Raw genomic sequence first — 18,212 nt, 5'->3', positions numbered from 1 at the left:
CTTTTTTTCTGGCCTTAATCCTCTCCTGTAAAACCAAAACACATGACTACGAAGTGAGTCACAGAGGAGACTCTGATTCGTGTTTCTGCGTGAGTAAACTACATTTCCCGTGCATCACAGCCTCTCAGCGGCATGACGGTCATTGTAGTTTCCCTCCGACTGACACAATCGCTTATGAACGCGCGGTCCAACTTCACTTCCCACAAGCCATTGCGCGGATGTAATACCCGAGTAAGTTGACATGGTTGTTTTCATGCCAGTCTAGAGGAGGGAAAAAAAAAAAAAAGTTACGTTCGTCTTTTTTCGACTCGTAGCGAGTTTGTGTTTGACGTCGTTTGGAGGCACTTCGCAAGTGAGAAGAATAAGCCGCAGCTGAGGTAAAGTGATCTTGTTACGACCGTATTTTGGCGTTGCAGTTGTGCGAAATTGGTGTGTGGTTGCCCGGCTAAATGTTAGCTAAATGTTAGCTTTTCTATTGTTTTCCGTCTTGTCGACACTGCTAACTAGTTGTTGTATGTTAAGTTGGTTAGCTAAAACTCGCTGAGTCACAAACGTCATCTTTTTTTATAACAAAACGTAATGCAACTACGTTCTGCAACATATTCGACTACTCTGTATCCTTGCGAAATAAGTTACATTACTAAGGCATTTTTACATTTCACGGAGCTGATTAAAGACATTCAGTGTTTGGCATCTGAGCGCCACGCCCTTCACTAGTTCACTTTTTTTTTGGTGAGAAAGTTGAGTTTAAAAAAAAAAGAAAAAAGAATAACACAGTCAACACAGTGTGCGGCCATGGTGGAATGACTTCCTACAGAGAACCACAAGGATCTTCTTTAAGGATGTCCAATGAACTATGCTGGAAGCACACTGCACACATATTTATTAACACACAGCTCAACATTGTCTCATCTCATTTAATGCTAGGGTTGCAAAGGGATGGAAAGTTTCCGGTAAATTGCCGGAAACTTCCCGGAAATTTACTTCGGGAACTTTGGAAGTATTGGCCATTTTTTGATTATTCAAAGTTGGACACCGTCCATGGGAATTAATGGGGAATTACAATTATTATATATTATCGGGCACTTGTCTACATCATACTCGCCAACCTTGAGACCTTAGAATTAAGGAGATATTCAAAAGGCCCGCTGGGGTGGGGTATATATATATATATATATATAGCTGTAATTCACTGAAATTCAAGTATTTATTTTATTATATATATAATATATACATATGTATATATATATATATATATATATATATATATATATATATATATATATATTAGGGCTGCAACAACTAATCGATTAAAATCGATTATAAAAATAGTTGGCGATTAATTTAGTCATCGATTCGTTGGAACTATGCTATGCGCATGCGCCGAGGCTTTTTTTATTTTATTTAAAAAAAAAAAAGTTTTAATTTTTTTTTTTACAAACCTTTATTTATAAACTGCAACATTTACAAACAGCTGAGAAACAATAATCAAAGTAAGTACAAAAACAGTACAAAACAGCGCCAGGGCGGCGCTGAGGCTACGTCTCATGAGGTGGAGGTAAGCTAGCCAATGATGTGTCATGTGCAGCTCACGTGACGACGCCGTCTAGAAACATTAGAAAAATGGCGCAGGTAAACCGTACGGATAGTTCAGCAGAAAAACATCTTGAGGTTATTGCTTCAATGAAGAAAAGTGTACGACCTAAGTCGTCAAAAGTGTGGGAACACTTCACTTTAAAGACTTCAAAGAACACCGTTTCCTGCAAAATGGCACGGAAGTACAACATTGCTTCAGGAGCACCTGAAAAGGAAACATGTTGGAGCCATGGATGAAGGGAACTCACAGTACGTAACTTTTTAACTCCATAGTGGCAACAGGCATTCATGAGTTCAGCTTTTTTGTGAGTAACGTTAACGTTATTCCTTTGTTGCAACGCGGGGCTGATAATGTGTCTCCGGCACATTTGACTCCGTTTTGAGAGAGAAAACGCACGGTTACCAATTTCGAAATAAACGTAACGGACAGAAATATCTCAGGTTGGTTTCATAATGGATCAATGTAGCCGGGCCCGATAAAGCTATATAAATATATTTAGATTTGAGTGACGCTTTAGTATAACTAAACGTTATGAAGGTGCTGGAATATTTCATGCTATTATTCAGAGGCAGCCTAAAATTAATCCTTTATTATTCACAACAGAAACGTGTACAATATCTGATTCACTTCTGATGAGTTACATTTCTGTGTTATTATTGGTGTATGCTGCACCCCCAATGTCCACAACATGGTGCCAGTATGCTGGGTTTTTTTCAATAAAATACTGGAAAGGATAGAAATGTAGTTTGTCTCTTTTATCCGATTATTAATCGATTAAGCGAAGTAATAATCGACAGATTAATCGATTATCAAATTAATCGTTAGTTGCAGCCCTAATATATATATATATAAGAAATACTTGAATTTCTGTGAATTACAGGTATATATATATATATATATATATATATATATATATATATATATATATATATATATATATATATATATATATATATATATATATATATATATATATATATATATATATATAAGAAATACTTGAATTTCCGTGAATTACAGCTATATATATATATATATATATATATATATATATATATATATATATATATATATATATAGCTGTAATTCACTGAAATTCATTTATTTTATATATATATATATATATATATATATATATATATATATATATATATATATATATAGCTGTAATTCACTGAAATTCAAGTATTTATTTTATATATATTATATATATATATATATATATGTATATATATATATATATATATATATATATATATATATATATATATATATATATATATATATATATATATATAAAATAAATACTTGAATTTCAGTGAATTACAGCTATATATATATATATATATATATATATATATATATATATATATATATATATATATATATAATAAATGAATTTCAGTGAATTACAGCTATATATATATATATATATATATATATATATATATATATATATATATATATATATATATATATATATATATATATATATATATATATATATATATATATATAAAGAAATATTTGAATTTCAGTGTTCATTTATTTACACATATACACACATAACACTCCTCTACATGTGGTTGTATTTGAAGGTGCAATGCTTCGCAGCCAGTAGCACAGCCCTTGAAGGAGCATAGGTATGGTCAGCACCTGTGAAATTTAATTTGCAGGAAAGGAGTGAGTTAAGGGTGGAATTGTCCATCCTCGTTCTATTCTGTCACTATCTTTCTAACCATGCTGAACACCCTCTCTGATGATGCATTGCTGTGTGGCACGCACAAAAGTGCCTTCATCAAATGCACCAGAGTCTAGAATCTTCCATCTCTCACTAGCATGGCCCAAAACCGGTCAATCCTTGCTTCCTGGGGAAGATCTTCCCTGCCAAGCACTTGCTACTCCACTACTTCTTCCCGGAGGCTATCCAGGTCCAATCACAGCTGCGGCAGACTTTTTGAGAGAGGACGCTAAAGGCACGCCCCCAATATTGTTGTCCGGGTGGAAATCCAGAGAAATTTGTGAGAATGGTTGCCCTGGGAGATTTTTGGGAGGGGCACTGAAATTTGTGACTCCGGGAAAATTGGGAGGGTTGGCAAGTATGGTCTACATGCTGCTGCATCTTTGTGGCATTTTTGAAGTAGCTCTTTGCACAGTATTTGCAAATGTACACCACCTTTCCGCCTACATTGGTTGGGGTGAAATGTCTCCACACATCAGATGGTGTACGTGGCATTATTCTGTTTTTATTTATTTATTCTTGTAAAACACTTATGCAATGCCACACACAGATATAAATAGTCAGCTAAACAATTGGAGTAGTCTTTAAAAATATTTGACTGATGGACAAATGAATAGAAATAGGCTAGATGAATAAATGAACACTCAATCAGCATGCTAAATCAAACTATAACCTACAAACCCCGTTTCCATATAAGTTGGGAAATTGTGTTAGATGTAAATATAATCGGAATACAATGATTTGCAAATAATTTTCAACCCATATTCAGTTGAATATGCTACAAAGACAACATATTTGATGTTCAAACTGATAAAACTTTTTTTTTTTGCAAACAATCATTAACTTTAGAATTTGATGCCAGCAACACGTGACAAAGAAGTTGGGAAAGGTGTCAATAAATACTGATAAAGTTGAGGAATGCTCATCAAACACTTATTTGGAACATCCCATAGGTGAACAGGCAAATTGGGAACAGGTGGGTGCCATGATTGGGTATAAAAGCAGCTTCCATGAAATGCTCAGTCATTCACAAACAAGGATGGGGCGAGGGTCACCACTTTGTCAACAAATGCGTGAGCAAATTGTTGAACAGTTTAAGAAAACCCTTTCTCAACCAGCTATTGCAAGGAATTTAGGGATTTCACCATCTACGCTCCGTAATATCATCAAAGGGTTCAGAGAATCCGGAGAAATCACTGCACGTAAGCAGCTAAGCCCGTGACCTTCGATCCCTCAGGCTGTACTGCATCAACAAGCGACATCAGTGTGTAAAGGATATCACCATGGGCTCAGGAACACTTCAGAAACCCACTGTCAGTAACTACAGTTGGTCGCTACATCTGTAAGTGCAAGTTAATACTCTCCTATGCAAGGCGAAAACCGTTTATCAACAACACCCAGAAACGCCGTTGGCTTCGCTGGGCCTGAGCTCATCTAAGATGGACTGATACAAAGTGGAAAAGTGTTCTGTGGTCTGACGAGTCCACATTTCAAATTGTTTTTGGAAACTGTGGGCATTGTGTCCTCCAGGCCAAAGAGGAAAAGAACCATCCGGATTGTTATAGGCGCAAAGTTGAAAAGCCAGCATGTGTGATGGTATGGGGGTGTATTAGTGCCCAAGACATGAGTAACTTACACATCTGTGAAGGCGCCATTAATGCTGAAAGGTACATACAGGTTTTGGAGCAACATATGTTGCCATCCAAGCAACGTTACCATGGACGCCCCTGCTTATTTCAGCAAGACAATGCCAAGCCACGTGTTACATCAACGTGGCTTCATGGTAAAAGAGTGCGGGTACTAGACTGGCCTGCCTGTAGTCCAGACCTGTCTCCCATTGAAAATGTGTGGCGCATTATGAAGCCTAAAATAGCACAACGGAGACCCCCGGACTGTTGAACAACTTAAGCTGTACATCAAGCAAGAATGGGAAAGAATTCCACCTGAGAAGCTTCAAAAATGTGTCTCCTCAGTTCCCAAACGTTTAATGAGTGTTGTTAAAAGGAAAGGCCATGTAACACAGTGGTGAACATGCCCTTTCCCAACTACTTTGGCACGTGTTGTAGCCATGAAATTCTAAGTTAATTATTATTTGCAAAAAAAAATAAAGTTTATGAGTTTGAACATCAAATATCTTGTCTTTGTAGTGCATTCAATTGAATATGGGTTGAAAAGGATTTGCAAATCATTGTATTCCGTTTATATTTACATATAACACAATTTCCCAACTCATATGGAAACGGGGTTTGTACATTCTAGTATGACAACAGAATGGCTAGCAGAACAGAAGGCAGAGGAAACTACACCTTTTCATTTAGTATTTGCTAGTTGAACTTTACAGATCACAAAAAAGGTCAATTCGGATCGCTAACGTTGTTAGCATAAATTAATGGGATTTAACATAGGGAAAATTAGCATCACGGCTAACGGAGAAATATTTTCGGTTCATTAAGAGACTGTGGTGGTACATAAACCTAGCTAGCTAGAGATATTGGCCCCAAAATAATTTAACAAGTACAGGAACAGCTTGAGTGTAAGTCTGCTGGAGTAGTCTACAGTCATTAGGGATGATGTTTGATAAGAAATTATCGAGTTCGAGCCTATTATCGAATCCTCTTATCGAACCGATTCCTTATCGATTCTCTTATCGAGTCCAGATAGGTTGTTGTATATGGAAAAAACACCCAATATTTGGTTTAACAAAAGCTCACTTTTAGTATATAAGAAAAAAATAAAATCTAATAAATAAATAAATATTGACTGTTACCCCCTAAAAAAAAATAAAATAAAATAAATAAATATTGACTGTTGTTACCCAAAGTATATTAAGTGGGATTTTTCAGAAAAACAAATATATACAGTAACAAAAAAACAACCTGTCTCTGTGATCACTATAGGTGTATAAATAATAATATAGTGTTAAATAAAATCAGTCCCTTGGGCACAAAACTGAAAATAATACAGCTCTCCAAAAAGTGCACTTCTGCTGCTATTTGACATAACTGTTTGTTATGATGCTTTGACATTTTTGCACTTTATTTCTTTATTGAAAGAAAATTCTATGAAGAGAAAAGTTGTTTGCAAATGTGGTTACAATGCTAAAAAATGAAAAGTTAAAGCTAAAAAAAGAAATACACTTTATTGAGTTAAAATCTTTCTTTATAGGGGGAAAGATGTGATGTCATGAGCTAGGGAAAATGACGTTGTTGCCATCCTAGCAACGTTATCATGGACGACCCTTCTTATTTCAGCAAGACGATGCCAAGCCACGTGTTACAACAGCGTGGCTTCATAGTAAAAGAGTGTGGGTACTAGACTGGCCTGCCTGTAGTCCAGACATGTCTCCCATTGAAAATGTGTGGTGCAATATGAAGGATAAAATATCAGAAGGGAGACTGTTGAACAACTTAAGCTGTACATCAAGCAAGATTGGGAAATAATTCCACTTCAAAAATGTGTCTCCTAAGTTCCCAAACATTTAATGAGTGTTGTTAAAAGGAAAGGCCATGTAACACAGTGGTAAAAAGCTCCTCTGATAACTTTTTTTGCAATGTGTTGCTGCCATTACATTCTAAGTTCATGATTATTTGCAAAAAAAATGAAGTTTCTCAGTGTGAACATGAAATATCTTGTCTTTGCAGTCCATTCAATTGAATATAAGTTGAAAAGGATTTGCAAATCAGTGTGTTCTCTTTTTATTTACCATTTACACAATGTGACAACTTCACTGGTTTTGGGTTTTGTATTATTTGAATGCTCTTAATTGTCATACAACCAAAATAAGTGGCTCCCAAAAATAAATCTGTTAAAAAAATGTACACTCCTGGGGGAAAAACAGAAATTCATAAACTGTCACCATCAAAAAACCTTTATTAACTTTGGAGTCAATTGTTTTGTGCAATTTTAGCATGCTTTGCTGCCTTGCAAGTGTAAAAGAAGTAAAACACACCCGCAAGTAGGGCTGGGCGATATATCGATATATGCGATATATCGCGGGTTTGTCTCTGTGCGATATAGAAAATGACTATATCGTGATATTCGAGTATACGTTCTCACGCAGTTGCTTTTAGCTGCTGGCATTACACTACAGGCTCTCCTCGCTCTTTCCTGTGTCTCCTTCTCACAGACAGCAAGCGCAGCTTCTTACACATGTCACATACTGTCACGTCATACGTCACATACGTATACGCCCTCGCCGAGCAGAGATGTAGCGGCATGGGTAACGTTAGCTGTGGTGCTAGCACAGCCGTGCGAGTGGTAATACGAGAGAAAGAAGGTGCGAATCTGGTAACAAATGAAGGAAGAAGAATTAATTCCCAAGAAAAACAGGACGGGGTCCATCGTCTGGCGGTGGTTTGGCTTCAAGCGGCAAGATGTTGAACAGACAACCGTAATATGTCAAGTATGCGGCAAAAGCGTTGCTACAAAAAGTAGCACTGCTAATTTGTACCATCCTTTGAAAAGTAACCCGCTAGAGAATGAGGAGTGCATGTCAACATCTCCGTTCGGTGCCAGACCAACAAAATGTCGAAGCAACCATTTCCAGATCAACACCGTATGAAACAAATAGTCAACAACAGAAGGAGATAACGTCCGCAGGAACCTACCACATAGCGAAGGACATACACTATTTGATTTCCTATTATGCAGCTCATTTTATTTGACACTTATTGAAATATCTTGTGTTACATCATGCACAAAAGTGCACTTTATTTGTTTTAAACTATTGTAGTGGCGTTCTGTACAAAAAGTGCACTTTAATTTAGTGTTGTTTTGATATGTCATCTTAGTGACATCATGCACAAAAGTGCACTCATAGCTTGTTTTAAAATGTTTCTGACAATCTTCCACTTTCTGTTTTGAAATGACATGAATGTTTGTGCCACTGCTTAATAACTGTTTAATAAATACTGTTTTGGTAAATTGACTTAGTTGTGATTTCCCTCTCTGCATGAAAGTTTAAAATGAGCATATATTAATGCAGTATGAAGAAGAATGTTTTAATGTAGACACATAGAATCATCATACTGCTGTGATTATATGCATCAAGTGTTCATTCAAGGCTAAGGCAAAATATGGAGATATATATGGTGTATCGTGACATGGCCTAAAAATATTGAGATATTAATAAAAGGCCTAATCGCCCAGCCCTAGTTGAGAGGCAAATATATATGTATAAGGGATCGTGAAAATAATATTTAAAATGGGATAAAGTGGATTTATTGACTCTTAAGAAAAATGTTTTTTTGAAATCACTCTTGAAAGATTTATACAATTCATCATCACAAATAGTACGCTTGCTACGACCTCACTTCCTGTGACACAGGAAGTGAGGTCACAGATTTAAAGGAAGAAGATTGGAGGCACATCATGTCTTTACATCTGAGGGCTCTACAAATTTAACATTAATCCATGAAAGACAAAGTTGGACTTATATGTGCATCGCTAAGTAACATATTTGAATGACAACGAGTGCCGTGCTGCTGTGATCATGACGCTAATGAGAAAAAGGATACGGTTTTTTGCAGTTGATTTCCTGCTACAAATATTAGTCTCATCTATAAATCATGTCTGCAGTTGTTTTTAATGCTGTGAGGTTCATATTTTGTCTCATTATTTAGCTATAGATGTCCCTGTTGTTCAGCAATGTCTGCTAGCGATATCAAGATTCAATATATGCTAATAGAGATTTATTCATCTACTTAATTAATACTATTAAGGGTATTTTCTTGATGCTAACAAATAGCACCAAAGACGCTATAATGTGGTCATCCATGTAGGGCTGGGCGATATGGCCTTTTATTAGTATCTCAATATTTTTAGGCCATGTCACGATACACCATATATATCTCCATATTTTGCCTTAGCCTTGAATGAACACTTGATGCATATAATCACAGCAGTATCAGAATCAGAATAGTTTTATTGCCGTTGTTTGAGAAGGGTTTCACAAACTAGGAATTTTTCTTGGTGCAATCGTGCAACATAAAACACATATAACACAGATTTGGTAATAACAAGAGCTGTAACTGAGCTATCAGATCTTGTTATAGACTTAGAAGGAATTCAAAGGAGCTACTGTTAGGAGTTATTGTTCATATGCCTGATGGCCGAGGGGAAAAAACTGTTCAGGTGTGGGTCTGGAAGGACCGTAGTCTCCTGCCTGAGGGGAGAGGGGAGAATAGTTTGTGTCCAGGGTGAGAAGAGTCAGCTGTGATCCGACCCACATGATGATTCTATGTGTCTACATTAAAACATTCTTCTTCATACTGCATTAATATATGCTCATTTTAAACTTTCATGCAGAGAGGGAAATCACAACTATGTCAATTTAGTAAAACAGTATTTATTAAACAGTTATTAAGCAGTGGCACAAACATTCATGTCATTTCCAAAACAGAAAGTGCAAGATTGTCAGAGACATTTTAAAACAAGCTATTAGTGCACTTTTGTGCATGATGTCACTAAGATGACATATCAAAACGACACTAAATTAAAGTGCACTTTTTGTACAGAACGCCACTACAATAGTTTAAAACAAATAAAGTGCACTTTTGTGCATGATGTCACTCAAGATATTTCAATAAGTGTCAAATAAAAATGAGCTGCATAATAACAAATCAAATAGTGTATGTCCTTCGCTATGTGGTAGATTCCTGCGGACGTTATCTCCTTCTGTTGTTGACTATTTTTTTCATACTGTGTTGATCTGGAAATGGTTGCTTCGGCATTTTGTGGGTGTGGCACCGAACTGAGATGTTGACATGTGGAGTTTCAAGCACTCTTTATTCTCTAGCGGGTGACTTTTCAAGTGATGCTGCAAATTAGCAGTAATGCTACTTTTTGTAGCAACGCTTTTGCTGCATACTTGACATATTACGGTTGTCTGTTCGACATCTTCCCGCTTGAAGCCAAACCACTGCCTGACGATGGACCCCGTGCTGTTTTTCTTGGGAATTAATTCTTCTTCCTTCATTTGTTACCAGATTCGCACCTTCTCTCTCTCTGGTATTACCGCTCCGCTAGCACCAAAGCTAACGTTACCATGCCGCTACCTCTCTGCTCCGCGAGAGCATATGACGTTGCACGCGTGACAGTATGTGACGTATGTAAGAAGGTGCGCTTGTTTTATGTCTCTGTGAGGAGAGACAAGAAAGAGAGTGAGAAACGCCTGTAGTGTAATGCCTGGAGCTAAAAGCAACTGTGTGAGAACGTATCCTCCAATATCACCATATAGACATTTTCTATATCGCACACAGACAAACCCGCGATATATCGAGTACATTCCATATATCGCCCAGCCCTACATCCATGTCTAATAAAGCACTTGGTTTTCTGACCAACAACAACAAAGCTTTTAGTTTCTGTTATGAAAATGGACAACGAAAACAGGGTGGGTTGGGCCAACAATTACAATAGCTACGACTAATATTTAACATGACGTTTAGTTTATTTGCACAAGCAGGTCTTCTAGTTATATTTAGGCATGGTAACGACAAAAGAACACCAACTAATGTAACATCTTGTCTTTTTTTTACGTTTAGTTCTGCTCTCAAACACTACTACTAATACAGTAGAGATTAAAGGCCTACTGAAATGATTTTTTTTTATTTAAACGGGGACAGCAGATGTATTCTATGTGTCATACTTGATCATTTCGCGATATTGCCATATTTTTGCTGAAAGGATTTAGTTGAGAACGACGACGATAAAGATCGCAACTTTTGGTATCTGACAAAAAAAAGCCTTGCCCCTACCGGAAGTAGCGTGACGTAGTCAGTTGAACATTTCCGCAAAGTTCCCTATTGTTTACAGTGATGGCGGCCAGAAGTGAGAGCGATTCGGACCGAGAAAGCGACGATTTCCCCATTATTTTAATCCAACTTTTTTTATTGGCATTTTCAAATACAGAAAAAAGTGCAAGTCGAAACAGTACAATTTTAAAGTCAGAAAATTCTTCACACCCTTTCCCTTAAAACCCAAATCCCCACCCACCCTCCCGCCCCACTCAGGTCACACCAACAAGGGACATATGGCACAATCATATAACAAGTAAGACGACAAAGACAGACATCCTGATTTCCCCATTATTTTGAGCGAGGATGAAAGAATTGTGGATGAGGAAAGTGCAAATGAAGGACGTACGGGCAAGCGATCAAATGTTTGGAAGCGCGCGAGTGGGACCTGATATTCAGCTGGGAATGACTACAACAGTAAATAAACACAAGACATATATATACTCTATTAGCCACAACACAACCAGGCTTATATTTAATATGCCACAAATTAATCCAGCATAAAAACACCTAGGTGTTTGTTATGCTAGCTCCTAGCTCCTAGCTACTAGCTCCCGTCCATGTAACCCGCCAATACAATTCAAACACTTGCACAACACACACAATCACTCAGCCCAAAGGACCGTTCACCTAACCCAAGGTTCATAAAGCTTATATATTTAACCAAAGTTACGTACGTGACACGCACGTACGGGCAAGCGATCAAATGTTTGGAAGCGCAGCTGCGTACTCACGGTACAGCGTCTGTGTATCCAAATCAAAGTAATCCTGGTAAGAGTCTGTGTTGTCCCAGTTCTCTACAGGCGTCTGTGTATCGAAGTCAAAGTCCTCCTGATAAGAGTCTCTGTTGTCCGAGTTCTTCGATCTTGACTGCATCTTTCGGGAATGTAAACAATGAAACACCGGCTGTGTTGTGTTGCTGACTTCCCTCGCAAAATACTCCGCTTGGCACCGACAACTTTCTTCTTTGCTTGCTCAGCTTCTTTCTCCATAATGCAATGAACAAATTGCAACAGATTCACCAACACAGATGTCCAGAATACTGTGGAATAATGAGATGAAAACAGAGCTAATTTGTATTGGCTTCAATGGGTTATCCATACCTCTGTTTCACTGGCTACGTCACACGCAGGAGTTTTCAACCGGAAGTTTAGCGGGAAATTTAAAATTGCATTTTATAAGTTAACCCGGCCGTATTGGCATGTGTTGCAATGTTAAGATTTCATCATTGATATATAAACTATCAGACTGCGTGGTCGGTAGTAGTGGCTTTCAGTAGGCCTTTAAACTCGATTGCATCACAGAAAGTTTCTCAAACAACAAGCAAACATTTTACAAAGTGATCACTGCAGACACAAGCGGTCCGATTGTATTCGACAAGACAATGAAAGTGATGTTTTTAAGAGCCATTTTCTTTGAAGCTCTTTTATAAACCGGGACTCTATAAAAGTTATTTTTTATTTCTTTATTTGAACGACTGGAACACCCAAGAACAGAACAGCAGTACGGCATTTTCTGCCCAAACTCTACACTCACTCTCACTTGTTTCAATGCTACACTCAAGCTATTTGACCATGGTGGGAATTAAGCTGCCTAGAAGAAACACGGATGTGATGTCATATGCAACCCAGCTATTGCCTGTTTTGCACAAACTATTCTCCTCTCAGGCAGGAGACTACAGTCCATCCAGACCCACACCTCCCGCCACCTGAACAGTTTTTTCCCCTCGGCCATCCGGCACATGAACAATAACAAGATCTGATAGCTCAGTTACAGCTCATGTTATTCTATTCTGTGTTATGTGTTTTATGTTGCACGATTGCACCAAGTAAAATTCCTAGTTAGTGATCCCGTTCTCAAACAATGGCAATAAAAAGGATTCTGATTATGATATATCGAAACCTAGCAAATGACCCCCTATATCCTCTTCATACAATTTATAGGTGTTACCACCAAACTCCAGCTCATAGTGCACCTTCCAAGTAAAAATGACTGTACACAATGTGCTTCCAAATAACTTGTTGATGATCACGTTTTCACTCCCTGCTCTGTCACCACAGGGACCAGGAGCCGGGAACAATGGGCAGTGAACCGTGTGCAGTTCAGATTGTGTCGGTGTGTAAGGAGGAGCACTCCTTCACGCTGAACGAGGAGGCCTTGGCACGTGTCCTGTTGGCCCCCAACGTCCGGGACAAAAATGTGGTGGTTCTGTCGGTGGCCGGGGCCTTCAGGAAGGGGAAGAGCTTCCTGCTTGACTTCATGCTGCGCTACATGCACAGACAGGTGGGCCATGTTTTACCTGGAAGTTGTGTCTAAGGAGAGAAAGTGCCGCATTGCTTTGTACAGTGTTTTTCAACCTTTTTTGAGCCAAGGCACATTTTTTTCATTGAAGGCACACCACCAGCACAAAACATTAAAAAATTAAACTCAGCAGCCGATATTGTCAATAAAAAGTTGTTCTCGCAGTTGTTGGATATGACTTTAAACCATCACCAAGCATGCATTACTATAGCTCTTGTCTCAAAGTATGTGTACTGTCACGACCTGTCACATCACGCCCTAACTTACTTGGAGTTTTTGCTGTTTTCCTGTGTGTAGTGTTTTAGTTCTTGTCTTGTGCTCCTATTTTGGTGACTTTTTCTCTTTATTTGGTATTTTCCTGTAGCAGTTTCATGTCTTCCTTGACCGCTATTCCCCACACCTGCTTTGTTTTAGCAATCAAGACTATTTCAGTTGTTTTTATCCTTCTTTGTGGGGACATTGTTGACTGTCATGTCATGTTCGGATGTACTTTGTGGATGCCGTCTTTGCGCCACATTAAGTCTTTGCTGTCGTCCAGCATTCTGTTTTTGTTTACTTTGTAGCCAGTTCAGTTTTAGTTTTGTTCTGCATAGCCTTCCCTAAGCTTCAATGCCTTTTCATGCCTATCATTTAAGGCAGTGTTTTTCCAACCTTTTTTGAGCCAAGGCGCATTTTTTTCATTGAAAAAATGCGGAGGCACACCACCAGCAGAAGTCATTTAAAAAACGAAACTCAGTAGACAATAAAAATTTGTTGTCGCAATTGTTGGATATGACTTTAAACCATAACCAAGCATGCATCACTATATCTCTTGTCTCAAAGTAGGTGTACTGTCACCACCTGTCACATCACATCATGACTTATTTGGAATTTTTTGCTGTTTTCCCATGCGTATAGTTTTAGTTCTTGTCTTGCGCTCCTATTTTGGTGGCTTTTTCTCTTTATTTGGTATTTTCCTGTAGCAGTTTCATGTCTTCCTTGACCGCTATTCCCCACACCTGCTTTGTTTTAGCAATCTAGAATATTTCAGTTGTTTTTATCCTTCATTGTGGGGACATTGTTGATTGTCATGTCATGTTAGGATGTACTTTGTGGATGCCGTCTTTGCTCCACATTAAGTCTTTGCTGTCGTCCAGCATTCTGTTTTTGTTTACTTTGTATCCTGTTCAGTTTTAGTTTCGTTCTGCATAGCCTTCCCTAAGCTTCAATGCCTTTTCTTAGGGGCACTCACCTTTTGTTTATTTTTGGTTTAAGCATTAGATACCTTTTTACCTGCACGCTGCCTCCCGCTGTTTCCGACATCTACAAAGCAATTAGATACCTGCTGCCACCTACTGATATGGAAGAGTATAACGTGGTAAGTCTGCCGATCTCCATACAGCACAGACACTCAACAACGGCACATTATTTGCGGATTATAATTACTGGTTTGCAAAAAACATTTTTAACCCAAGTAGGTGAAATTAGATAATCTCCCACGGCACACCAGACTGTATCTCACGGCACACTAGTGTACCGCGGCACAGTGGTTGAAAAACAGTGGCTTAGTACATGCAGGTTATTCAGGTTAAAGGGAAAAGTTGAACACAAGACCTCCACAGGCAGTCAAGTCACATTATTGCCCCTCCCTGCTGCAACATGTGAACTGACAAGTTTGCCAAAGAGAAATGATCCACAGTTTAGTTCATCACTCTCTTCTGTGTGTAGTAGTACTATGTTATAAATGCGTTGTTTCATTGACTTCAGTCGTCAGACCAGTTCAGTTGTTCCAAATGCGATCATGTGAAAATCTACCCCATAGGGTGTTATCTTCGTTTTCTCACATGACTGTAAATACCATTTGTGGTATTACAGGTTGTGGTCTAAATGCTTTGGAAGACATGATAGCATACATGAAAATCAGGGGTGTCCACACTTTTTCTGCAGGCCAGCTACTTTTCAATTGACCAAGTGGAGGGGATCTACCTTATTGTGTGAATTCACACAAATGGTTTTCTACACCAAAATTCATCTATTTATTATTCAACTTCTTCTTCTCCAAATTTTGGCGCGCTCTACCGTCCACATTTTTAACCCTATTCAAACCGTTCCAACTTCAAACTGTTCAGCCTGTTCGTGAATCGCGGGCTTTCCCTTGACAAATTCCAAAAATTCCCAGATTTCCCGGAATTCCAGGTTTTCCGGGCCATTTTTCCCATTCAAAATGAATTGGCCATTTTTCAAATTTCCACCATTTCCAAATTTTTCAACCTATTAAAAACATTCCACCTTCAACACATTTCACCATCCTGGAAATTCAAACTACCGGTACCCTTTTTCCAAGTTAAAAAAAATTCCAGGATTTTCCAGAATTCCTGGTTTTCCAAAGCCCTATTTCCACCCTTTTTTCTGTTGACTACTCTTTCCATATTTTTCAACCCACTTCAACCGTTCAACCGTGAAAACATTCCTCTTAATCAGGACAAAAAAACGAAGTTGTTTTTTAAACTTAAAAAATTCCCGGTTTTCCTGAAATTCCAGGAATTCTGTAATACACCTACTCAGTGGCCTAGTGGTTAGAGCAGACCTGGGCATTCTGCGGCCCGCGGGCCGCATCCGGCCCTTTGTACGTCCCTGTCCGGCCCGCGTGAGGCCAATCATAAATTACAAAATAAATTTTAAAAAGTATCTATTTCGAGTGTGCAATACAACGGTGCTGCTTTTGTTTTGAAAAACGTTATTTGTATTAATTCCGTGTGGACATATGCTCGTGCGCGCAGCGGCAATCACAAATTACAAAATAAATGTAAAAAAACATCTATGTCGTGCGTGCAATACAACTGTGCTGCTTTTATTTTGAAAAGTGCTATTTATGGACGTATGTCCTGTGAGTGAAGGTGCACATGCAGCGACAAGTGATGCCCGGTTATCCCCGAGACGCTAAAAAAAGAAAAGTTGATGACGAATGGCGTGTTTTCAACAAGACATGGACTGCACTGGTTGCTGTGTTTAAAGAATATAGTGTAACGACCTGCTGAAGTTGATGTTGTGTTTTTGAGTTGCGTAAATGAGGAGTGAGGGACGTGCGTGTGGAAGGAACGAGATAAGTTGAGCTGTGTTAGTATAGGTTGCTCAATAAAAGTTTAAAAAGAGCGTCAGACTTGGTGTGCACTTCTTCTGGACGCTACATTTGGTATCATAAGTAAAACTTTGTGCATACTGCCGCTGCTTAATTGTGTGCGCATACTGCGCTGCTTGTGTGCTCAGCCTGCTACGTCATCGGGAGGTACGTGCCACGATGTTTCCTGGCGACTTTGTCAAGATGGAACGGGAGGGAAAGGACATTGAGTGGGGACTTATGGTGCCGGCAGCACTGCAGATGTCTGTGTGTATCCCGGACGTGAGAAACTCGTCGCAAAGAGAGAGAGAAAGGGAGGAAGGAGAGAGGCAGCGTCTACAGGTGCAGCGCACGCTGCTTAGCATGGGGGAATTCTGCCCTCAATGAAGACTCCCAGGTTTGATGGCAAGGCGAACTGGGAGGCATTTCATCCCACTTCTGACACCAATTGTCGCGTCCAGAAGAAGTGCACACCAAGTCTGACGCTCTTTTTAAACTTTTATTGAGCAACCTATACTAACACAGCTCAACTTATCTCGTTCTTTCCACACGCACGTCTATCCTCACTCCTCATTTCCGCAACAGCAACGCGTGGCGAAGTTGGTAGAGTGGCTGTGCCAGCAATCGGAGGGTTGCTGGTTACTGGGGTTCAATCCCCACCTTCTACCATCCTAGCCACGTCCGTTGTGTCCTTGGGCAAGACACTTCACCCTTGCTCCTGATGGCTGCTGGTTAGCGCCTTGCATGGCAGCTCCTGCCATCAGTGTGTGAATGTGTGTGTGAATGGGTGAATGTGGAAATACTGTCAAAGCGCTTTGAGTACCTTGAAGGTAGAAAAGCGCTATACAAGTATAAGCCATTTATCATTTATCATTCCTCCTTCTTCGCCAATCACCTTACAGGCGTGCTACGTTCACAACAAAGAGGATGCAGGATAAAGTGACAGAAATTAAAATTTTTGCATTGTATTATACATCAGGAAGTGTTGTGTAAGAAAGTGTTAAAAATAAAACCATTAAAAGCCATCTGCTTTTGTATAAAGATAAGTTAGGTTAAATGAAAATATTATTATTATTATTATTTATCTTACGGTATATCAAAAATAATTTGAGCAAAATTTAATTGAAATATTGTCGGTGTGGCCCTCCAGCAGTGCTCGGGTTGCTCATGCGGCCCTCGGTAAAAATTAATTGCCCACCCCTGGGTTAGAGTGTCCGCCCTGAGATGGGTAGGTTGTGAGTACAAACCCCGGCCGAGTCATACCAAAGACTATAAAAATGGGAGCCATTACCTCCCTGCTTGGCACTCAGCATCAAGGGTTGGAATTGGTGGTTAAATCACCAAAAATGATTCCCGGGCGGGGCACCGCTTCTGCCCACTGCTCCCCTCACCTCCCAGGGGGTGAACAAGGGGATGGGTCAAATGCAGAGGACAAATTTCACCACACCTAGTGTGTGTGTGACAATCCCTGGTACTTTAACTTTTAACTTTAATACCATTTCTCAATTCAACATGTTACTACTTCAACATTTCTTGACCGATTTGAAAAATTCCAACACCAACTATTTCAACTTATTCAGAACATTCAAGTTTTTTACCATTTAAAAAAAAAAAAAAAAAATTCCCGCTTTTCCCGAAAATCCCAAATGTTTTGGAAATTCTCATTGAAATCAATAGGAC

At 38.9% G+C, this 18,212-nt stretch overlaps 1 protein-coding gene across 1 annotated transcript in view; it reads left to right on the top strand.

Annotated features, from left to right (window-relative positions):
• The first annotated feature begins 206 nt into the window (after positions 1–206).
• The window catches only part of atl3 (atlastin 3), a 49,993-nt gene continuing 31,987 nt past the window's right edge, over positions 207–18,212 (top strand). Inside the window, exons 1-2 of the mRNA XM_062043431.1 lie at positions 207–377; positions 13,195–13,417. Coding sequence (XP_061899415.1) covers positions 13,214–13,417 — 204 coding nt within the window. The 5' untranslated portion in view covers positions 207–377; positions 13,195–13,213. The remainder of the gene's footprint in view (positions 378–13,194; positions 13,418–18,212) is intronic.

The sequence above is a fragment of the Entelurus aequoreus genome, linkage group LG04, assembly GCF_033978785.1.
Source record: "Entelurus aequoreus isolate RoL-2023_Sb linkage group LG04, RoL_Eaeq_v1.1, whole genome shotgun sequence".
NCBI lineage: Eukaryota > Metazoa > Chordata > Actinopteri > Syngnathiformes > Syngnathidae > Entelurus > Entelurus aequoreus.
The sequence above is the reverse complement of the archived record's forward strand: the minus strand, read 5'-3'. Positions and strand labels throughout refer to the sequence as shown.